The sequence below is a fragment of the Melanostigma gelatinosum genome (genome assembly GCF_949748355.1).
Source record: "Melanostigma gelatinosum genome assembly, chromosome: 18".
In the NCBI taxonomy this organism is placed as follows: Eukaryota; Metazoa; Chordata; class Actinopteri; order Perciformes; family Zoarcidae; genus Melanostigma; species Melanostigma gelatinosum.
The window spans coordinates 10,475,536-10,500,411 of NC_136651.1; the positions used below are offsets into that span (position 1 = coordinate 10,475,536).

The 24,876-nt window shown below is 42.9% G+C and overlaps 2 protein-coding genes across 3 annotated transcripts; both read left to right on the top strand.

The window, feature by feature from the left end:
• Window positions 1-5,378: 5,378 nt before the first annotated feature.
• Window positions 5,379-17,148, top strand: cabp1b (calcium binding protein 1b; the record flags this gene model as incomplete). Of its 2 annotated transcripts, XM_079289245.1 has the most annotated exons (8): window positions 5,379-6,035; window positions 14,349-14,516; window positions 15,376-15,406; window positions 15,502-15,645; window positions 15,872-15,981; window positions 16,149-16,223; window positions 16,373-16,445; window positions 17,123-17,148. In XM_079289245.1, the coding sequence occupies 8 exons, from the start codon at window positions 5,379-5,381 to the stop codon at window positions 17,146-17,148; spliced, it is 1,284 nt and encodes a 427-aa protein (XP_079145371.1). The 2 variants fall into 2 exon arrangements, with proteins under 2 accessions (XP_079145371.1, XP_079145372.1); XM_079289246.1 differs by lacking the exons at window positions 5,379-6,035; window positions 14,349-14,516 and adding an exon at window positions 11,862-11,903.
• A 3,367-nt stretch (window positions 17,149-20,515) lies between these two features.
• On the top strand, window positions 20,516-23,433 carry gpat4 (glycerol-3-phosphate acyltransferase 4; the record flags this gene model as incomplete). The annotated part of the gene is given in 12 exon segments (XM_079289400.1): window positions 20,516-20,692; window positions 21,253-21,322; window positions 21,417-21,535; window positions 21,537-21,582; window positions 21,585-21,708; window positions 21,830-21,904; window positions 22,036-22,125; window positions 22,284-22,377; window positions 22,517-22,632; window positions 22,789-22,837; window positions 22,839-22,970; window positions 23,233-23,433. Coding segments are annotated over 12 exon segments (1,293 nt in total).
• Window positions 23,434-24,876: the final 1,443 nt, after the last annotated feature.

Here is a 24,876-nt window from a genome sequence, read left to right on the forward strand (position 1 = left end):
CTCATAGAAACTTCAAAACTAAACTGAGAACTCAGTCTGAGCCATTTCCTCATATTGTGTTTTCTAACTTTCTAACTAACTCAAAGTTCCATTTCTACTTTCTCACCTTATCAAACTTGATCAATTCATTAATAAATCAATCAAACAATGTGGACTTAAAGAGGTGAAGCCTGTAATGTTAATGACCATACCTCCCTGAAATAGAGATCCTTAAATAAAGACATGTGAGCTACAAAGGTGTTTGTTGTATAAGACAGCAGCATTTTGGGTAAACGTGGAAGAGCATATGAGTTAGAGAAGGGTTATGTTATGTGTTGGGGATAATGATGGGTGTGTGGTATATGAAGTGTGGTATGTGAAGTGTGCCAAAAGTGCCAGAGGCCGTGCCGTTTGTGCCTCTCAGTACAGAAACGTATTAAATGTCACTGTAACGTGGTTGTTTCACTAAATAATTACTAAATTATATCACGGGACAAATCAAACATCTGTTGATGAGTAGAGACTCAAATTAGGTGCACTCTAGGGAAGAAACTGCTTTGAGACCCTGGGCTTATGTGTTTGAATTCAAAATAGAATAAAATAATCACTTTTGTGTTAACATTTAGTTCACATCAAAGAACACGTTGTCTGGCCAAGGGTCGTTAAACAGTGGGAGATTTCTTTCTGTGTTTTGGTGTTGCTGCACATATTGACAAGCCCTAATCCTCTGATTCCCCAGATGGCCAGTCTCCAGACCGAGAACAACACAGCTGCCATCAGCTCAGAGGAACCATCTCCAACTTGACTCATTTTAATTTCAGCTTCAGTAAAGTTAGCACTGAAACCACAAAAGCTCCACCCAAACATGTTGAATTCCATCCCTGCAGGGGACTGTGGGCAACACGACTGAGCTTGTCGGCTGGTAGATTACCAGGTCTGCCTGCCAGGATGGAGGAAAGCCAATCTGACAATCCAACAGCTAATTGATCACACACTGCGAGGAAGAATAGTAAACACTGTGTGATCTATTTGAATGATCTGGAAGGTGCTGCTGCATCTTGACCAACGAGTTGCCTCGATGTGTCAGAGTCTGTGCTGGAAAGCTCTCTATGTGATATACATAGTGTGTGTGTATAAAGTGTGTCAGGTTCAAAAGGCACCACAGCAGTCAGATCAATTCATACATTGTTTTATGAAGGCTGATCCTAAGTACACACAGTAATTCCAGTGTCCTCTGCTCCACTGTCCAAAGTGGCGGTCGCTGGCCGAGGTGCTGAATGTGCTCTGGCGTCGACCGTCCCCGGTGCTGACCCTCAGCCGGGGCCAAACCCTGGGGACCCATATGAGCCCCATTTCACGAGAGTCAGCTGCTTTGTCCTCGCCATTATTTACAGTAAGTTAACATCAGCATCTTGAATTGAATGTTGTGATACAATAAGTTGCCTTAATTAACTATTATTACCGGTCAACAATAATCTTGCCTGTAACCTTGGCAGGACCACGTTGATGTGATATGGCCAGTCAAAACTTCAACACAAGGGGGAGACAGTGTGCATATTTTCAGGAGCAAACCTCTTTGCTCCTGAACTGAAACATTATCAAGTCAACAGGTTTGATGTCTTTGTTTGGTCCCTGAGACTTCTACCTCATTCGGACAGAAGCAGTTTGGTGTAAAGAGAGAGTGAAATGAAGCAGGGCAGCTGTGTAACGATGGACGAGCACATTCAAGATCATTTGGATGACACACTGAATTCATAGATAATGCATGATTCCAAAAATACACTCCTGTCACTTCAGTGCAGTACACTTATGAAACTGTCTTGTTGAAGTACATTTGAATGCTTAAAACACAGACTATTGAAAACTATATAAGAACAATATTATGCACGACATTTTCATGCCAATTACTGCTTTTAATCCACCTTTTGTTACTCTTTATATAACAATTGTGCTTTGAATCAGAGCTGCATTTACTGTATTTGTTCTTCATTAAGACAAATTCACTAGACTTTATTTCCCACCTTTCACCACATTCAAAGTGAAACACACCTGCTGGGTCTGGTAACAGCAACACTGATTGAACTGGCAGCAGCCCTCCATTTACTGTGATGAAACCATTATTGGAGTGGGTGGAAATGAAGCAGTTTAAGCTCAAAGGAATTAACACCTCCCTCATACAGCTGTGGCTGATGGAAATAAGCTCATGAACGCGTCATAATGTCCTGATACCCACTCATCCAAAGTCCATCCAAAGTCATTTCAAGAAAACGGACGCTTTGTTTTGACAGTCTTTCGACTTTCTAGTGGCTGATCGTTTTAATTCTTCGAACCAATAGGGCGACAACAAATGTTACATTTCCACTCTGCGACCACTTCCAAAATAAATTGTATCTTTATTTTTAAAAGATGACGATGGTGGTCTTTACCGGCTAGTGGGTCCTCACATCGGTTGGAGTTATGTAAAGACTGTAAGATATTTGTCCGTCATGATCCGCTGCAGTTTACAGACATGTTTACAGCTCAAGATGATGCACAGGACATCATGATCTCACACAATGTTACTGTGAAACTATCTGTCCTATTGAACTCTACTGTCCACAATAATTGGGCAGATTCTATAAACTGAGCTGAATATGATGGTTTGGCCTCGATATGAATATTTCCATTGTACATGACAAAAATGTGGTGGTCCAGCAATTTTGGATAATATACATTATCACATCACGCGATGATAGGAGCTACATTGCAAACCTGCGAGACGTGATCACAGAAATTGAAACTAGATCAAGAGGAATTGACTGTCCTCATGAATAAGTATTTGATTATTGGTTGTGTTGATCTGTTAAAGTTAATTATCGTATCCATCTATTGATGACAGCAAGGCTTTAGTCTGAACTTTGTCATAGTATCAGCTTCTGAGTTCGTGCCGGTTCCATGTGATCCTGATTGTAATGTCGTAGTGTCGATATCACATCCTACAGAAAGTGCTCATTAGATGAGTTGGCACAATGTTGTGATGATTCAGATGAGGGAGCTCTTTCTTCGCCTTGCAGGCCCTGAGCTGCTTTGTTGTTAATAATTCACCCAGCTGATTAATCTTTCAGTAATACTAAACTTCAACAGGGGACGAGGTTGATCAGAGACACAGCAAGTAACTGCCCCATGTCACTGAGTACAGTACAAGATGTGTAAGTCAGCTTTGTGTGTTTACTTCAAAAGTACTTTGTATAAAAACCATGAGAATAGCACCGAAATGAACAGTACATAATTCAATTCCAATCAGGATCATTTTGATATTTGTCAACATGCATATGATATACTTTCTTTTCAAAAAAGAGGAAAGTTAATGCATTTGTTTGCATCTTTTATCCTCGACGACCTCAAAAACATACCATACATACAAGAAGACATACAACTTTGTTTTTGAGATTTTTTAGAAGTTAATTCCCAGAGTCATATTTTTCATTATTTCTTTTTTTTTCTGGTGTTTTTTTAATTCGGTGTTAATTGTATTACTACACACCACATTCCTGTTGTTTTTTTACTTTCTCTGTCTCTGCGGACATTAAACGGGTCATATTGCACCCTGAGGCTTGCATGTCCCGTATACTGCAGCCCAATGTCGACAGAAGGGGAGAGCGAAAGAGAGGGAGGGAGGGACAGACGAAGAGAATTTGCAAGAGATGTTTTTTTTAATCAAAAAAGATTCACACATCTTATAGGAATGACATGTTCTAAAAAAACACAGTCCCAAAGTTGAGATCAAAACTTCAGTTTTTCTATTCATGATCATAAAAGAGAGAGGATAGTTTAATATGGTTATACAGAGTAACAATGGCTCAGCAGCACTGGATGAGATGCACAGAGGATAAAAAGGCAGAGGAGCAAAAGCAGGCCGATGTTGAAGAGGGGGCTGGATGGGGGCGATGGAGTGAAGATGCTTCGCCTCACCCTGGAGCAGAAGAGACAGAGACACAGATGTCAGAGAACAACAATTCCCCACAGAGAGGAGGGAATACATCTGTTTGTTTCTCAGCTTTCGCTGTGAAACACAGTTGGTGAGAGCTTGAGTTTCTAATTGGCTCCATGTATTGACATCATTACACACTTTTGCCCCGAGTCCACGGACAGCTGCTGTGAAAATTATGACCTTAAGGTGTGCAGATGGGATGAGACGGAAAGATTGTCACGCTGTTGTTTTCAGTGTTTTTTCCCCCCTTTTGAACTGTGTTACTATTTTGAGCCCACTGTTCACACCTTGATATACTTTTTACACCCAGATTACAGGCAAAAATGAGCAAATTTTGAATCTAATGTAAACACTTATCACATTGTCAAAGATATAAAAAGACTTTGATCATTGAAGATTGACCTCTCATAGTGAGATCTTTGGGAAGACGATTGGAAGACTCTTCTTAAAAGAGAGTGAATCTGTCAATTTCTTTGAAGAGATTAAATTATCTGGTAGCTTTTTTAAATTTCTTTTTCTTCTTGGAAAAATGGTCAACACAGTCATAGTGCTAAAGCAGAGAGTCTAAAATAAATGAATTGGGATGTTTTGATTTACTCTGGAATATCTTCCACTAGTTCTGTTCACAACACATTTCACATGTTTGTTTATCCCGATGCTGACTAATGAACAAATGGTGCCTCAGTGTAAATTGCACAAAGGTTATGTTGCTATTCATAGCTCAAGAGACCTACTGTGGAAACAAATTCACTTTGTCATTTCTTTGTGTAATCGTTTTAATCCTTGTTTGTTGTTATATTTCCACCTCTTCGTTCGTTTGCTCATTGGTCCAGAATCTGTAAATTGTGATTGTTTAATTGAGAAAATGTCAAGTTAAACTTCAAATCAATAGGACGCAGCTACTTTCTGACATGCTTGAGAAAGACTGGCAAGAATGTCACAGAAGCCAATTGTTTTGAGTGAATCTGTCCATCATTATGTGTTTATTGATGAAATATGTGTGTTTAAAAAAAAGTAACATAAAGGCTCAAACAGAGCTTCTACAGCAATACAGTAAACGGAATATCGAGCAGCTCATTATGCGGGAAATGATCTGCAGTGACGTGAGTCTTAATGAACTTTGCGCGCTGCCGCGTGTGACACGCGGCAGCGCGACACATGCTGTCATCCGAAGTTAGCAGAGCCCCCCCTGTGAAGCGTCACACTGACCGCCATCAGGCTGCACTTCACATTCACTGCAATTGCTCGATCAGGTGGCTGCTGCTTCAACTTGGTCCCCCGCGTTGTGTGGATGTGGATTAGAGAGTGGGGTCCTATACCGGCTAATGCTGAACACCTGCACGTGGTGGAGGACTGCCTTCTTTTCCCACACTCGACCTCCAGGCTGCAGCAGCATCACTCCTCCCGTCAAGCGAGAGAAAGCGAAACGATGAGCTCTGATCTCCCCAAAAGCGAGTCCACCACCTCTCTGCTGAGATCCTCGGGGCCCAGCCGCAGGTCTGTGCACTCCGGTAGCGGTCCACGCGATCACCGGAGCCACCGGGCTCATCAGCATCCCACCGGAGCTGGAGGCAGCGATTATGCAGGCTGGACGGAGGACTGCGAGACGAGCGCGCGGAGACCTCTCTGCCAACCGAGAAGCGCCGACTGTCGAAGTGCGGGCGATCACCGGGGGCAGAAGAGCCCCTCTCAGCACCGACAGGCGAGCCCCCAGCATCACGGTTACTCTCAGGAGGAAGCGAGACACCGGACGAGTCTGCATCAGAAAGAGCGCGGCAAGTCCTCCAGGTCCAAACACTCCCATCACCGTGAGCTGCCTCCTGCAGCGCATCACCAGGGCGGCTCCCCGCAGGGCAGGAAGACCTCTCCGACTCCCTCTTATCCAAAACAAGCCGACGACGCGGCTTTCTTCTTCGAGCCCAGGGAGAGAGTGATCACCGGGTCGTCCTCCAGCCTCAGCTCTGACCCACCTGCGACCGGCGCACCTGTCAAGTCCGCAAACAGCCGCACGTCCAAACGACCGAGCGCTCCCGCGTCAGAGTATGACTCCAGTCTTCATCCCATAGTGAAGTCAGTCTTTGGGCAGGTAAGGGGCCATGTGGAGGAGATTCAACTTTTCTATTGCGCACTGATGTTGTGTAACACAATGCAAAGTGCACTCTGAATATATGAGCAGCAGCAGCATCAGTGGGCTTAACTTTAGTTTTAAATGCATATTTTTTATTCAAGTAACATTTCTTTCAAATGCTGTCACTGTAAGAATACCAGGTTTTAGGAGAGCAATGCAAATGAAAAGAGACATCCCCCTCCGCGGGTGCAATTACAAATATCAGCTAATTTACAAAATCAGTCAATGAGAGTATAGACATCGATATCATATGACTAAAATAATCCTAATCCCGGTACAAAAGGGACCAGGTGTATTGATGTGTTTTAGTATCATTACCATATTTCAAACAAAGTGAAACTTTGATCATCGAATCCTTTTTTGCCACATTTACTGTAGCCGTGGATGCTTGATAATGTATGACCTGCAGAGCTGATTGGTGACAGCAGGTGGAGGTGGGGTGAAGGTGAAGCTGGAAGCCATGGGTGACTGGACCTCTGGTCACCCCAGTTGAGCAGATTAAAAATGGATGCATGCATTCAGGCCAAATCAGGCTTCCGTTTGTATCTCTGGTATCCATCGGTTCATGATGGGGGGGGGGGGCAGTCTGTCAAGCATCCCAATATGAATACAGACGCTTTCATGCGCCTGTCACCTGAGCAACAGCAGGGGGATCAACTTTCCCCTGAGTGGAAAACTTTTCACTGCTGACAGCTTGTCACACACACACACACACACACACACACACAAACCATTTATATGCTGTGAGACTGTGATGAGAGGGTCAACAGCAAATACCGGTTCTTCCCTGCATCACCTGTTCACTAATACATCAGATGTCTGCCACACTTCACAGTGCGGCAGGCCGTCTATCTTTTCTCCTCGTTTCATTGAAATCCTTCTCTCTGCGTTGATGATAAAAAAGCTCAAGAGGAGACAATTACCTCCCCAAACGCTAATGTGTTCCAGAAATAACTCCTCTCAATCCAGGCCAGAGCTTCAATCAGTCTCAGGGGTTCCAGTGAGGCGAGCAGCGGCGTGCTGTAGGTCTCTAGAGCTGCTGATGTGTGTCGAAATAGCTGACGTCTTGTCGTTTCTATCAAATATGTTTACCACCTGATATTCTTGGAACAGTGAGCATTTATTTTATATACAGTCTTATATCTTTGAAGAGTTATGTTGTGAAATGCAACCTGCAGATCGAGAGCATGAAGGTGAAAGACAAAATGATGTTTTCTTTGCACCGGCTCAGCATCTTGCCCAAGCCAGTCATGATTACATGTGTTTAGTGCTGCTTGTGTAGATGTGGCAGAGCAATCTAGAATACAGGGTGAGATATTACACACTAGACATTTCATGTTTTCTTACGTAACATCAAGATCTGCATACAACCCCAAGAAAACGAATTCGCTGCCTGTGAAAGAAAATCTTAAAAATAACCAAGACCTGATTTTGAGATCCTGGAGGAGGACGGAATGTGTTTTTTCTTCTTTTTCTTGGTAGAAATATTCAAATGCTTCGGCAAGCATGATACCTGACAGAGCAAATGTGAGAAACTGGCGAATAAAAGAGCAGGTCACCATCATCGCTACCAATTAAAAACCGACAGTTTCATATTCATGAGATGAATCATGATTGCAAAACAAAAAAGGCTAGTGTGGGGGTTAGAGTGGGTGTTAGCTGCTTGAATGTGTTTTGCAGCTTAATACAGATATGTTGTGTTATTTATTAGATAAAGCATATTTTTTATCTGACAATTCAAATATGTAAAGCAGGCATGCACCATAGTGAGCAAAACGCCCTTTATTTCTGCACATTCAGGGCTTTAAACTGTCGAGGTTACACCACCTTGACCAAGGACAGAGCATGAGCTTTTTTCTTCTTTTTTTTTGTCCCAGCAGAAATTCAGTTTCTATTTTAAGAGATTCTAACAATCACCACAAACACCTTCAATGACCTTGTTCTAAAAAAATAACATCACTGGGAATTTGGAAATGCGGTACAGACCAGTTATTGTAAGATATCTGTTATACTGCTGAGAGATGTATGAAGGAGGAGTGTGATTTTCTATTCAATTTAAATTTAGATGAAATAATCTGTGTATTAACCAGCAGAGGGTGCAAATGCCGTTTTCCCTAATAGGTCTGAATTCAAAGAGTGTGTGAGTGAGGGGGATTAACCGTCCACTGTGTCACATCAGTGAGACAGGAGAAGTGATAGGGCAGGGAGAGAAAGAGAAGGAAGCGAGGCAATTGGATAAATCGGGAGAAAGCGCTGCCAGACCTGATGATTGTTATATAAGACAAACACTCATCAACTCTCACTTCCCTGCTCCCACCTGACAGCTCTGGAGACAATGTGAGGAAAGGTCTTAAAACACAGATTAGCCCTTCACTTCCTCGCCTGGTTTTCCTGTTACTCATCTTGCATTCGCACCCAATGACGTTTCCTGTCTGTCGCTCCCTTTTCTCTTTCTCTTTTTTGCCCTCACAATTATTTTTCTTCCCCTCTGTCGGGGTCACACTGACCTTGATGACGTCTGTAAAAAGAGGGAGGCGGCATGCTTCACAAGGAAAGAGCGGAATATAAGGATGAAGAGCGGGGTATAAATAAGAGGAAAGAGATCATCGTTTTCACCACAGCATGCCTCCAGCATGTCTAGAGTCGGCTATTTTTAGACCCAGATGATATTTTAGTATCTGTGCTGGAAGAGAAGGAGGTAGAAAACGCACTCTTTGGTTCAATCCCTTTTTTTTGAGACGAGGATTAGGCAGTGAATTGTAAAAGCCCGCGCACACAACCGCACAGGCTGCGATTTTGAGCACATGCGTGTGCACGTATGCTGAATATGCATGGGGACCTGGAGCTGAAAGGGAAAACTCTGTGAGAGACAGGGAGACAGAGGACGGGATAAATGTATGTTGTCTTGGATGCCAAAGGTTGAAAGTTGAAGGAGAAGTCTCTCATGTGGAACCGTGTCAAAGGCCAAGATGTCGGTCGCTGTCGGTTTGTAGTGTGAAAGCAGTTATGCAAAGTAAAGTGTGTGTGTGAGCGAGAAAGGGTGAGGAGAAGGACACAGCGGAGGGAGAGGGGAGAAATGGATCTCATGCCCGTGCACACTATATGGTCTGACATTATGAGAGCTGACGGCTCCCGTGTCTGACGTCTGATGTGTTCTGAAGTTCACAATGAGCCTCCGGTGAGAGGCTGTGTGAATCATCCGCAGAACAACACAGAGGAGCCGCGGAGATATTGAATGGGAGCGAACACTGAAGCGACTTCGGTGTGAATGTGCTCATTTAAATAGCAGAGAATAGACAAGGTCGAACAGGAAGAGGGAAATAAGGACGTTTATTAGTGTTGCATAGCATCCGCTACCGTTATCTCAGGAGTATATGCTGCAGATAAAAACCTATAATGAGGGATTCATACTGTGTTGTGGTTCGTAGTTTCAGATGATGATGGTGGAAGGAGCACTCAGATCTTTAAAGTCCCTCTGCTCCAAAAATGTGTTTTGCTGATTGTTACTTGTTCACTTGGATGTTTGACCTTTACTGTGCAGAGTTTGACACCAGCCATGCTGTTCTCACATTCATGTCCTGAAGGGAGAGAGTTCGTCTCTGCTAAACTGAAGACGTGGTCAAGCAACATTTTGTGACATCACAGCTTGTTCGGAAGCCAATTGTGATTCAATATGCAACTTACACACGTGTGATGCAGAAACATGACGACTCCAGTGCACATACACTGAGAATGGAAAATGTTATTCAAAGTAGAGCATGTTTACTCTCAATGGAGTTCTATCTCCCGTCTTATCTTTTCTTTTGGGGAAGTAAAAGTGCCAATATGGACTACGGTGTCCGCTGCGGTGTTTGTAGACGAGGTGAAGCAGCAGGTGGTGCTCGGTCTACTTCGGTGCTTCGGTCAGAGTCCGTGGAAAACCGTCAACTCAAATGTTCTCTTTTTGTTATTCCTCCATCCTGTATAAAATCACCGATCTATGCTATCTAAAGCTTTCTGTTCACTTTCTTTAGGTTGACCATGTGCTAACTCAGCAGTAGACACTTGATGCAATGTGATTTTGAAGAGTAATGGGCGGGCTTAGAGTCAACTGAAAAAGGAAAAAATACTGTCGTATACTGCAAGATTGGACAGCAGCTGCTGTTAATATTTTTTTTTCTTCCAAGGCTTTAACTTCTGCTGGATTTAACTGCATCCAACTGTATTTACGTAGAACAGTACATTCGTGTTCCGAATTTCTTTTATTTTACAGCAATTTGTTACAGTGAAAAGGACGATATGGCGTGAACATCATTCTCAATATAATACAATATATAATATATAATACAATGTAACAATATATAATACAATGTAACAATATATAATACAATGTAACAATATATAATACAATGTAACAATATAAATACAATGTAAATGCTCATGTTGATAACATCGAAATGATCTTGTTCAGTGAGCCACAGGGGCAGGATGGACTACGGTGTTACTTCTGGGATTCTGACTGGTAATGATAAGAAGAGGTAGAGCAACCTTGGCAGTACATTCATTTTCACCACCTCAATTCTTGAGCTAAGGTCCTGTACTCGTGTTGACCATTTTGTTAAATCTTTCTGTATCCTATATTGTGGTTTGTTTCATATATTTTGTTCATTTCCTGAGTGATTAGCGCTCCCAAGTATTTTATTGATTTTGCTTCCCACTGTAGTTTATATTTCTGCCTAATTGCCTTACTTGGTATGTAGTTAAGAGAGAGTACCTGTGTTTTTGTGATGTTCAGTTTATAGCCCGACATCCGACCATAGTCAGCCAAAATTGTCATAAGTTTGGGAATTGTTGAGTTGGGATTTTGGAGATAGGTAATAATGTCATCTGCAAAAAGCTAACACAGTGCGTGTGTGTGTGTGTGTGTGTGTGTGTGTGTGTGTGTGTGTGTGTGTGTGTGTGTGTGTGAGAGAGAGAGAGAGTGTGTGTGTGTTTGTGATTGAGAGAGGGGGATGGATGCTGGGGGATGAGTGGGTATGGGAGTGTAGGGGGTGAATAGAGAGCGCGTGTGATATTTTTAGCTCCACAGCCCCACATCCCTGTGTGTTTCATCGAGTGTGTGTGTGTGCGTGCGTGTGTGTGCATGTTTGGATTGGTTTATCCAGCGTCTCGCTCAGGGGAAGGTAATATGCTTGTCCGAATGAGCTTCTTCTGTCATATTTGCATTGATGGTTTGAAACTGTGGAGAGAGCGAGAGTGAGGGTAAAAAAGGGCAAGAGACAAACCGACGGACAGAAAAAGAGATGGAGAGAAAGAGAGAGAGAGAGGGTAGAGGGGAGGGAGGAAAGACACTGTAGGAGAGAGGATGGAATGAATAAGCAATCCTGCTTTTTCTACTCCTGGCGCTTGCATCTCGCTCTGATCACACGCATGCTTCCTCTCTCTTGCTTATTTTTGTGTTGTTCTGATCCGTACTTTGTCCTTGTTTACATATTCCCTCTTTTGTTTTCGTGTCCCTCCCCTTGTACCTTCCGGCGTCTTTGCCTGTAGGTTCTCCCAGTATACGTCCTCTCCCTCCTACCTCCTCTACCCCCTATGATACCTCTGCTCCTCTCCCTGCCTTGTTCCAAATGTCCTCTTATATTAGTCGATGACCCTCTGAACCCTCTTTCCCTTTCTAATCACTCCTATTCCCATGCATGCCCGGAAACATATGCAAACACACATGCAGACACTTACATACAGCCACACTAACACAGACACGGTTAGAGAAAAAACATAAAACAAGAAGGATTTTTCTTTGCAATGGGCAACTCTGTAAAGTCGCTTAAAATTTTCACCAAGAAGGTAAGGTCTTCTCTGCTGTGGTCTCCTTGAATCCCCTTGACTGGTGCATGTTTGTCTCATGGTGTGTCCCCAACCTGATCAAAAGCTATTTGACTGAACCCTGTACTGTCTGACTGGGTGTCCCTGTGTTTTGTGTTGCTGGAGTCCAAGCACATGGCAGAATAATTCAACAGTTTTTGAAGATAAAGCTTGTGTTTTATGCTGTAGTTTCAGACAATGTTCGGAATTTACACTCTTTATTATTAACTATGAGTTTGTGGAAAACTCATTTTGCATGTTTAGGGCAGCGCTAATAATTATTCCGTTTTCTAACATGTCTTTTTGTTCGATACAATTTCCCTCTGTGCTCGTTAGTGCATGTCCGCATTCCCTAGAAACCCATTTTAGCCTTTTCGACAAAGGTCAGAGGAGTTGGTTGGTGCTGCTTGTGCTCGACCTGTTGGCTGAGGTGTAGTTGGTGAATGTGGATCATGCCACCGAAGATTAGGGTACGGGTCAAATTGCACGGCGATGCAACCTTACCAGCCAGCGGAAGATTTCTAAGCTGTTGAACCTGCACCTGCGGGACGTGACAAGTCAGTGGAAATGTTGCAAACATTCTCTTTTGACTGTCAGATTCTATTCCATCAAACGTACCACTGGCATTGAGGCGTTTAGATGACAACACAAGTGCGCAGTTGAAGAAGGAGGAAAGAACATTCAAAACCATTTCTACAAAGGCTCAAGACGATGACATTCCTCTGTACAATACATGTCTCGCATCAGCTGTTCTCATCGTATCAGCGTATGCTGGAATAGACTCAGTGTAGCAGGCAGACGGCCCCCCAAATAGGTTTTCTTAAGATCAGCAGCTGCACATCCTTGAGAAAGCGCGACATGACAAGCAACAGTTGATGCCATCTGTGCTAAAAAGGTTGGAGTGGTGGAGAAGGTTTTCTTTTCTTTTTTTGGTTATATAACTGCGAGCGCGTGGCTTCATGGTCATTTTTCTCGCACGATATACCCTCAGACAGCCTGGCTCCATGCATCACTTGGTCAGATCACCCAGTGGGCGTTCGTTCCTTTGGTTGGGACTGTAGGAATGCATGACCTGGCATTAGAACTGGCATGGTAACAGATGGAGTGTGAAGGTCATCTGCAGAAAGTATTATACAGTGTATATTTGCATTTAGTATGTGCTTGCATATTCATTTTTCACTATGCATGCATGCAAATGTGTGATATGGTGACTGTAAAAGCATCTGTAGACGGGTAGCTTATGTCTGTGAGTTTTGAAGCAGCAGCAAAAATGGTGCCTTGGTAATTCGCTGTGACAGTGAGTCCACTCCACTCGCTTTTAGCTGGATTTTCCTCGACTGAGTTTAATGTTACACGGCGGTAATTGAAGACTTGACCGACATTTTCATGTTTTATAAGCAAGAGATGTTGCTGCCGAAGTAGATAGTAAAAGAATATGCGTTCTGCATTTTGCTTGAGATCAGGCCGCTGCTCTCTCCAATTCAAATACTAGCCAGAGCAATGGTTGGACCTTATTTGGCTTTATTGAGAAAGGGCTTGTTTTGTCCACTGGCGAGCAGCGATTGTCCGTTTTTAATGAACCTGTATCTTTCTCTGTAATTGGGATGACTGCTGTGAGAACTCTACATATGCATTGTATTTTTGCTATGCAGCTAACTCCGCCATTGGCATTGTCTATAATACGTGATGCCCTCTGCGTCACAGTGCAGGATTGTGACCTGCAGGGCAGATTCATGGATGGCATCAGTTGCTCTTGTCATGAAATTACAACCTCTTCCCACTGACTGAGGTGCTTCTCTATGACTGACCCGACTCTACACCTCTCTATGACTGCATGACTCTACACCTCTCTAAGAATTACATGACTCTCCACCTCTCTATGACTGCATGACTCTACACCTCTCTAAGAATTACATGACTCTCCACCTCTCTATGACTGCATGACTCTACACCTCTCTAAGAATTACATGACTCTACACCTCTCTATGACTGCATGACTCTACACCTCTCTAAGAATTACATGACTCTCCACCTCTCTATGACTGCATGACTCTACACCTCTCTAAGAATTACATGACTCTACACCTCTCTATGACTGCATGGCTCTACACCTCTCTAAGAATTACATGACTCTACACCTCTCTATGACTGCATGACTCTACACCTCTCTAAGAATTACATGACTCTACACCTCTCTATGACTGCATGACTCTACACCTCTCTAAGAATTACATGACTCTACACCTCTCTATGACTGCATGACTCTGGATTGACAGACATATGTCTGTCACCCCCTTCATCCCCCCCCCCCCCCCCCCTTGTTGGCTCCTTGTTGACTCCATGCTGCCACAGTCTTGAGCCACAGTCTCAACCCCTGTCTTTGCCCCTGCTCCCATGTCTGGCCCCCCGCCTCGGATGCTGCCCCAGGACCAAAAGAAGAACTACAAAGCAGTGCAGTCCTCTGAGGAGGGGGGATCTGGGGGGGCCTACCTTGAGCCACTAGTGGCCCTGGCCCAGAACGCAGCCACTATGCACAACGTACTGGGGCCTGCGTGCATCTTTCTACGCAAGGGCTTCGCTGAGAGCCGGCAGGCTGTACGTAAGTCCAGCCAATATCATGTGCATGCCAAGAGATTAGCACACAACACAGTACATCCACAATAACAGAAACATGAGATGAATGAGTGCAGTAATCACCTCTCACTGTAACCTCAGCACTAACAGCATGTAAATAAACGCAGCGGAAATGAGAAGATGGCATTTTTAGAATGTGAAATCTTTCCTCTTGGCAGCAAGAATGCTGAATGCAAGGCTGTCTGTGTGTGTGTATGTGTCGATGTGTATAGTTATGCATAAGCATTGGTGGACATTTGTATCAGCATGGAGTATTACTAATGCCGGGTCATTGTGATGGCAGAAATGCGCCTTACGTTACAATTGTCTCTCTTTGTGTAATTCCAGCTGTAACAACAACATGCGTTACGGTCTTGTTATGATTAAAGAAAACAGGGATGTTGGAATCCTCAGTGCAGACGACCGCTGTTTTACTGACTGTTCTGATCACAAGCTCTCCCACGGGTGTTCGTAATGGATGTAGGGGTTGAGATTGGATCATTTTAATTCAGTGGACCTCAAATTAAAGGAACTGTTGCTTTCCATTGTCTCTGCTATATTTTATCCTGTTTCTGCTGCTATACTTCAATCCGATTATTTTGAAACAGGGTGTCATAGAGTGCCAAGAGTTTGCATGTTTTCTTCAGCAGGTGATCTCACTGATGAGCTCTTCCTCTCTGGCTGGAAGGAAACATGCTGACTCTTGGCACTCTGCTGCACATAACCTGCAGTTACTTATTGTCGTGCAGCATCCTATTGTGTAAGGAATGCTGCGTAATGGCATCGTTTTGAAAATAGCCGCAGTGTTTGGATCCTAACCTTGCACTGTGATCCTTCACAGGACCGAGAGTTGAGGCCAGAAGAAATGGATGGTATGGCACATTTCAGGGACAACAGATATTTTACAACATTCTCAAATAATGTTCACATCTCTGTGACACTCATACCCCGTCTCCCTCGCTCTCAGAGTTGCGTGAGGCGTTCAAGGAGTTCGACAAAGACAAAGATGGGTTTATCGGCTGTAAAGACCTGGGGAACTGCATGAGAACTATGGGCTACATGCCAACAGAGATGGAGCTGATAGAACTGAGCCAGCAGATCAACATGAATTGTAAGTAAAACTGTGTCTGTGTGTATGTTTGGATGTCTCCAATGTATTTCCCCCCCGTCCCTCTAACAAACATTTAGAATCAGTTGTGCATGTCATCACTGCAGGTTTGGGTTCAATACTCCTACAGATACTTTAAAAACAGTGCTTAGGATTCAGCCTCACTACTGTTGTCTGTAAGAATACCCTGAAGGTGAATTCAGCTTCCTCTTTTCAATCTGTCCAACAGTGGGAGGACATGTTGACTTTGAGGACTTTGTTGAACTCATGGGGCCCAAACTTCTGGCTGAAACGGCAGACATGATCGGGGTGAAAGAGCTGAGGGATGCATTCAAGGAGGTGAGGAAAGACATGGCGAGAAGCTCACGAAGTAGAGAACTGAGTTTGATAACAGCATTGTTACCAAAAGTCTTTATGTACATTAAACATGACAAGAATCTTAAGGATGTTCTGCTCGTGTTAGGCAGTCATTTTACATTTCTCTCCATTTCTCTCATCATTCTCAGTTTGACACTAATGGTGACGGCCAGATCAGCACAACAGAACTTCGAGAAGCGATGAAAAAACTTTTAGGACAACAGGTACAGAGCTGCTGGGAGAGTCTGTCCTCCTGTTTGTTGCTGTCCATCAATCACGGTGTCTGTCTGAATCTCGTCTGTTACTGCTTGAGTATCTAGCCTGAGTTTGTGGCGTGGATGTTCACACCTTCCCCACAACCTGATCTTTTCAGGTCGGACACAAAGACCTGGAGGACATCCTACGAGACATCGACCTCAACGGAGACGGGCATGTAGACTTTGAAGGTAAAGAGTCCGAAGCTGTGTGTCACACCGTGCTCAGCAATTCATACAGCATAACACATTTCACTGTGTGCAGAGCCTGGGAATCATACATCCCTACACAAAACCTTTTTACTGTTGGTGTCTTTTTATTTCCATCCTTCTGCCTCTCTCGCTTTAACACACACAAAGTTCAAAGTAAAATACGAACACGTGTGCTGATATTCCAATACCATGCTGACGGTGAGGTGAGGGGATGAAGGCAGAAGGTTGCTGTCAGATTATCTCCACACCAAGGGATTATGGCACCTCATAGTTTACCCACAGAGAAAAAGATTCACAGGCTTTCAGGGATGAAAATATCAAAAAGGGCTGCTGTTCTCAGTGGCACAATTACACTTGCATCAAAACAATTTCACGTTTCCCCTGCTGCATTACTTATGCACTCATTCAGCAATAATGTCCAAGCATGTGATTGAACAAGATCGGGAAAAAAATGGTTTCTTTTGGAGTGCTAGAATGCATGTAGGTCATGGTGAACATGACTCATATGATTTTTGAGACCTTGACCTGGGTTGTGCTTGTGTACACCTGACCAATGTACTGTACTTTTCGTTTAGCTGCATCATGCGTTTCATTGAAGACTTTTTTTTTTTCACTAAAGCTCCGTAAAACACTTCGTCCTTTTCTTTAATTCCCAGAGTTTGTGCGGATGATGTCTCGATGAGTTCCTGCCAGAGAGTCGACATGTTAAAACACAACATGGCTTCTCTGTTGGCATGGCAGAAAGAGGATGGAGTCCAGTACAGAGTACGGAGGGATCTGGAACTTCTGAACTGGCGATGAACAAGAAACCAAAAACATATCAACCCAGCCCTGAAACTGCCATGCTGAAGCACAACGGCTGACGACGACAGCCTGGAGCAACACTGTTGATTATATGCTGCTGCTGTTTCTTAGAACATACACAAAACCAACAGCTGCATTTTTTGACTTTTACAAAGTATGTTTTTAAAAAAGCATATTTTTATTTGGTAACAATATTTTAAATGCTGATGTGGCTGTTGACTCAATGACACTATGTTGATAACTGTAGCAATTAAAAATACATGTTCAACTAGCAGCGAAACCAATACAGCACATTCCTCTCTAAAGCTGAGGACATCTTAAGCACAAATATGATATATGGCAATATGGAAATATTTGATCCTGTCAAAGCTGTGTTTGTGTCTTGTGCATTACTGTTGTTTCTCTCTTAACCCTACTGTAGGTTTATTGTGTCCTGTAAGACTACCCTGCTCAATGCAAGCCGAGATTTGTTCTGTAAGTATGTGTAACGTAGCACTGATGCAGTTCTTCTTACTTTAATAACATTATGCCCGTCATACTGTGAGATATATGTAATTGTCAGTGTGCGTAAGACTCCTTCAACTGCAAACATTCCTGTTGGAAATTCTCTCCAGTTACAGTGAGTTGCTGATCTTGAATGCGATCGGCCTTTTGAACTCCATATGTGTTTTATTAATTCTGAATATTACATGAACACACACAGAGTTTGACAGATCATCTACTGATGCTATGATAAACATGAAAGAGGGATTCTGTTAATTCTTTCATTTGTATCGTAGCGCTTTGATAAATGCACTCGTTTATTTTAGGGTTTTGTGAGTCTACAGAGTCTTCAGAACTGTCCTGAAGTGATTTTCACTTTGGTACAACTTTTACACTTTTAACTTTAATACCTTAAAATGAATTGAACAATCAACCTCTTCCATAAACGGCCCCTAACATATGCTCTAAAACCAATTTCTTCCTCCTCTTTTACCTTTAATTATCTATATTTGTAAAGACGAAGCATTCGCTGCTTTCTGAAAAAAGCCAAAGAAAGTTTACAAAAGTATAATTTGAGTCTTATGCAGTGTAGTAAGTGTATGCAGCGTGTTTTAGAAATATGATCCATTGGATTATATTTTCAAAATGGCTGCTTAAAATGCCTCTCCTGGTTATTGGGGCAGCTAAATTACTGGTTGACTGTTCATAAATGGACATGGGTTTATGCATGCTATAAAGTTGAGATATTCTTCTCGAGGGAAATCTTACTTTGTGATTTTACTTGTCTTAAGTGTTAAACTATGCATGCAAGAAATAACTGACATTTGTAGCAGAGTATATAAAAAAATAAAGGTTTTTATTGAGCTTGAACTTGAGCACAGAAGCAATTTCTGTAGTGTTGTATGTATTAACAGTGTTGTGAGGACATTATTTTGTCCAGACTATGGGAACTCTTGTCTTTTTCTATGTGGACATTTGGGGACAAACACGTAGACTAAATATTTTAAAGAAAATAAGTACTTTATTAATCCCTCTTGGGTAAAATGCTTTTCTTTCAAGCCCCTACGGACTGAGCTACTGATGCCTCGTTAAATTTTGGGGTGAACCTTTTGAAGGAAACCTCATCTGAAGATCAAAATGAAGTTGACCCTCGCTTGATGGAGAAAATTAAGTTAATCCATCAAAGTCTGTAGTTGAGACAGAATCAAGGCTGTGATGTTTTTAAAGCTAAAATGAGCTCCATCAAAGATTTCACTTTTTAAAAATTAAGAATTTCTTGAAATGTGGAATGAGGCTCATAAAAAAATGAAGATGGGGACGAATACAATTCTGACATTTACAAAAAGCTCACTGTCAAGCCTTCTGTAGTATTATAAACACACAGGCTTGTCTCTACTTGGCTTTTAACAGAAACCACAAAGACCACTCTCTCATAAAACACGTATTCAGACGATTTACTGCACTTAAAATGATCCCAGAGAATCTTGCAACCTGGTACACTTGGTTCGTAAAAAAAAGAATCTACTCCTTCAAAATATCCTTATTGTTTAGTCTCTACAGTGCATACATTAGGAAGGGAACTAAAAACATTGTACATATTGTTTGTTGATTTTATTTGGGTGCAGTAGATAGGCCTAAACCTCCTTGTGCTTGAATTGTCTGCATGGCAGTGGGCACATTGTTCTGAGGTAAGATGAAGGAGAGTCAACTGGGCTATTATAAATGCTATTATTTCATGGTTTCCATTGGTACCACATTTTCATATTTCTTCAGCCATTAAACGCATTAAACACCGTTTTGACAGATTGATTTTTGGGCCATCCTGCTGTAATCAGATTACTCGACAGTAATCTAATCTGACAGTGCAGTGACAGCGGCCCTCATTGGCCACCTGTTGCCAGGACGACTGTATACAACTCTAGCTAGCATGTTGTAGCTAGCATGTTGTAGCTAGCATGTTGTAGCTAGCATGTTGTAGCTAGCATGTTGTAGCTAGCATGTTGTAGCTAGCATTTTGTAGCTAGCATGTTGTAGCTAGCATGTTGTAGCTAGCATGTTGCCAACAGCCTGTAAATCCTCCAGCACAGTGTCAGAAGTCCATGTACTTCAGCCCGGACTGTCCAGATGGAGAACTCCCTGACCACCGTCTGTCATCTCAATCCTCTTCCGCCACACGACTGGCGTTAGGACGGTAAGAGCTGTCACCCAGGAGCGTTAGCGAACACATTATTAGTCACGGGTCGAAGTGAGCTTTAATATTAACCTAGCAGCTCCCTTGTAAGCTAGCATGTTACGAAACCTAATAACCAATCACATACACCGACATACATCAAGTTACTTTGGAAAGAAAACACACCCCAGTTTTGGGGAAGTATTGCACTTTAACTCTCTTTTAATAATGCCCCAGTTCCCCAACAACAGTAGACCATATTACTATTAAACTGTAGCTCAGGATGCTTAATTATATCAGTAATATGTCAATATCATAATAATTTATGACTGAAACTATGTGGGTGAAAACAAATCAGCAAAGTATGATGTCAAAAGGTCATTTAGAGTCAATCACAATGTAGAACAAGTCACCTGAAAGGGAACAAGAAGGATTATAATGTTTGTACTCTTTATGACTGTTTGAGCATGTCTTTGTCAGATGTACACAATGATTTACTCCTGTTGTACATTCCAGGGTCGGCTTCAGAAGGTTTCGCCGCGGTGTGTTCAGCCTACTTGCTCCCTGTGTGTCTCCTCGGCTGTTGAGCAGCATGAAAGGGTTTACATTTCCAGCCGACGACCTGCTGTGCAGGTGTTTCGGCATCTCCGTCACGTGTCTCCATGTCTGGTTGACTCTTCTGTTTGTCTTCATAATCGTGCCAACTGTTCTCGGAGTCTCTTTTGGTTTCCGCAGACTCTACATGAGGAGCCTTCTCAAGATCTTTGAGGTGATCTTGGTGTCCGTGTAATGCACGATATCATTAGAAGCGTGGCATACAAAATCAAAGCCCTTTGTGTTGATATGCTGTTGCTTTATTTATTGATGATACACTGTACAACATTTATAAAAAGAAAAAAAATTCACTCCCTGTCGATGGGACTCCAGCTCAGGAAAAACTGACAGAGGCACAGGCCATGTTGCCGCCTCCATTTCCTCAGGGACTTAGCTTTTGGGACAGGGGGGGGGGGGGGCAAAAGCTTTTCGCCATGGGACTACCATCTGGGTTAGTGTAGATACTGCAGGGAGTTTAGACTCCTGGGAGGAAGTCTATCTCCTGGGGTAGTTTGAGATATGGCACAGAGCACACAAGGTTCCCCTCACAAGCTCTGCCCCTGTGGTCTGTGGTCCTGTGGTTGTACAATTTCTTTGCAGGAGAAGATGTTCTCTGTTGCGGAGCTGTCACTCTGCGGCGCTTATTACGACCAACTTCATTGCTGCTCGTCAGCAATTTAGCAATCTTGTTTTCTAAACTAGTTATCGAAATGTTTTTTTTTTCTTTGAAATTAGTGGGCAACCTTACGAATGGAGAAGGAAGCAAAGGAGAAGAATCAGCAACTCTATACACCATGTAGCAATGGTAAATAAGTACCATTCAGTCTTAAATGCTTACGGCACTGTAGCTGTATTATTTTGACCATTAACTTTCTTTCTACTTTTCGTTCTCATTGTAGGAATCACAGCCAAAGAAACACCATCGTCCTTCCAGCAGGAGATCCAGGAGCTCCGAGGTTCTGCCGGCTGTCTTCCCTCAGAGCCGGAGTTTGAGATGGCTGACATCTTCTACTTCTGGCCGGAGAGGTGCGGAGAGCATCTTGGATGACGAGGTGACGAAGCGCTTTTTCGGCTCAGGAACTGGAACCTGCTGACTAGAAGCAACTACAACTTCCGTCATATCAGTAAGAGACTCACTGTCCTGTGGGGCCTGGGAGTCCTCATCCGCTACGGCGTCCTGCTGCCTCTCAGGTCAGAGCAGCACGCATGCGGGTTATGTTGCCGAGGCAGTAAGATTCATCTCATCTTACAAAAGCTGTGTGAACATCTGGTTCTGTCTTTGATCCAGCTGTCTTTTCTTTTTTTTCTGCAGGGTTACTCTGGCTGTCACTGGCATTGGTCTGCTTCTCGTCTTGACTGCTTTGGTCGGCTTTTTACCAAATCGAGAGTAAGTTTCCCACAATTCTCACAACAGTTCAAGCATGCGCTGGAAGTCAGGTCCCTATGCCAAGAGCCCTTGAAGTATAGGTCCTAAGGGGACCGCAGTAATTGCTGTGGCCTTATTTTGTATGTCTTCAGGTTAAGGTTCTACCTGACTGAGAAGGTTCATCTGATGTGTTACCGCATCTGTGTGAGAGCCCTCACAGCAATCATCACCTATCATAACGGGTATATTTAATGTTTCATTGTAATTATCAGAACAGTAGTATTCACAGATTAACAGCTTTTTGCAAATCTCTCCATTTCAAAGAGCCTAATGTCAAGCATCTGAAGTGTGTTTGACCAAGTTGCGTGTCTGTGTCTCAAACTAACTTGTTTGATTTCAGAGAGAACAAACCAAAGACTGGCGGTATCTGTGTGTCTAATCACACAACGGCCATCGATGTCATCATCTTGGCCAATGATGGCTGCTACTCTATGGTAGAAACGTTTGTGTGTCTCTGAATGTTTTCGTGTGTGTGTGTGTTCGGTCTTCATAAGAATGAATGATTATGACAAATGTACAGATGAGTAGAGACGTTGTTTTTGAAGCTGAACTTGAGTCGGACTGGTCCCTCAGGTTGGCCAGGTGCATGGAGGCTTGATGGGAATGATCCAGCGAGCGATGGTCAAATCCTCTCCTCATATCTGGTTTGAAAGATCAGAAGTCAAAGACAGACACCTAGTGGCCAAACGGTAACAATGCATCTTCTCAGTGTTGGCTTTGCACTCAGTCCCACTGCTGTGCAACATATCATTTAAGATGTTCAGCTCAGTGTGTTTTGAATTATAATACACAATAGATTTTGTTCACTCCTGTAAATGTCTTTATTTGACTTATTGTCATTTTAGGCTAAGCGATCATGTTGCTGACAAAACTAAACAGCTTCATGTCCATCTCGCAGCATGATCCTCGGTTTGGCGATGCGTTCTGGAACAGCAGTAAGTTTGGCTTGGTGACTTATCTGCTGAGGATGATGAGCAGTTGGGCCGTCGTCTGCAGCGTTTGGTACCTGCCGCCTATGAACAGAGAGGTTAGTCACAGAGAGATTAGTGGATCTCATTTGGTGAGTCATTAGCCAAGTTTCCAAGAAAAGATTGTAGAAAAAATATAGAACAGTCACACAATACATAGCATGCATCCAAATACTGTTGAAGGCAGATGCTGAACCAACAGAAGACAGCGACAGAAACATAAACAAAGGTCGGCGCACTGTACAGTTGCTCCCTGAAGTGCAATTTATTGGCATATCCACAAGTGAAGTTTCGAGCTAATGCTCTTCTTCAGACTTCTAGATCAGGTTTGATACTGTTTTCCTTTCTTTCCTGTGTGCTCTCAGGGATGGAGGTCTGAAACGAGCAAAAGTGAAAGATGCTTTTAAAGAAGAGCAGCAGAAGCTTTACAGTAGAGTTCTTGTAGGAGAGCAGGAAGAGGGCGACCAAAGTGACGAAACACATGAGGATGAAAGCAATCCAGCTTCAACAAAAGGACAATGAGGACACAGTGAGCGTGTGACGTTATAAATACAGACTCTTATACCTCACACAGTGAAATCTTGAATCACTTTTACTATATATTATATATTTGTTGAAATGTGAATTGTCCGAAGTAGAGATGTGTTGATTCTTACTATACTTACTTATCAGACTCTGAGTGATAGAAAAGCCTTTTTATAGTTTGATATTTATGTTTTTAGTGGTGTAAAAATCGACATTTTTTGTATGATGTGAAATTAGGAGACTGGTTACACTTACAGCACAGGAAGCTCAAATATTTAGAGACATACACATCCTAATAGGTCAGTTTGTCTTTAAGCTCATGACCAAAGTCCTTCAGTGACCCCGATTCCCCTCCGTTTTACTGCCATGGCAGCTTGTTGTATATGTCGGATTAAAACTCTTTGTAAATACTTCAAAAATGATTTCAGAGATTCTTTTAACAGCCATCGGGAAAGCTGCATCCATGTGCAGTGCCTACTATTACTACTGTTACATCACTGCCAACAATTGTGCGTCACATTGCTAATTGGCTGAAGGCTCGATATGCGTCTTCGCCTTTAATCTTTGCTGGGCACCAGGAAGCAGCGAAAGTAAGATAAAGCATTTGCAGGCCTGGTACAGAATGTAAGCCATAATAATGTAGGTTTTTAGATTTATTTGTCTCAGGTTGTTAGGAAAGTCCGTCTTAGAGTGAGGCATGTTACCCTTCTTCAACAGCAGGAGTCAGGTTTCAGACATCCATGTTGCGTGTTGTGGAGTGAGTAACACACATACAAAGCAGCAGCAGTATACATACATACTTTCTCCATTCCCATCTTATCCTGCAGGTTCATGGGCATGGAGGGTGCATCTCAGCATGCACTGAGGTAAATGCTAGGAATCAACTCTCCATCACACTGAGCATTCAATCCATCTGAAATCCCCACAGACACCGCAGCCTGATTAGGATTCAAACTGGAGCTGCATGTGAAACTGAACCCGACCGTATGAACCCTATCCCCTGGCGCATGGCTTGTCAGGTATCCTGTCCTCTGCATGTGACAATTGGAGCAGAGGTCTCATGTTTTCAGACCTAGATCAGAAAGATGTTCGAGTATAGATGGAACTGTGACTGTACACATAAGAACATGTCTGAAATAAAAAGATTTAACCAACTAAGGGACGTGTGGTGATTAAAAACTGTCTGTTTTAGTTGGTATTTTTTATTTTACCCAAATCAATCAATCAGGCCTCTCTTGAATGTAGCTGCTGTGATGCTGATGCACTCTGACAGGTGTCAACAAGGAGCAGGTGGGGCCTGTTGGCTCCAGTAAATGGTTGTTGTGCTGTGAATGGGCCAAGCAGTGTGTCGAATTCGTTTCGCGTAATCTGTTAATCTGGGGGCGTGTCTCGTTGAAACCAAGGACCCCTCTCGGTGGTAACCACGCCCAATCAGCTGTT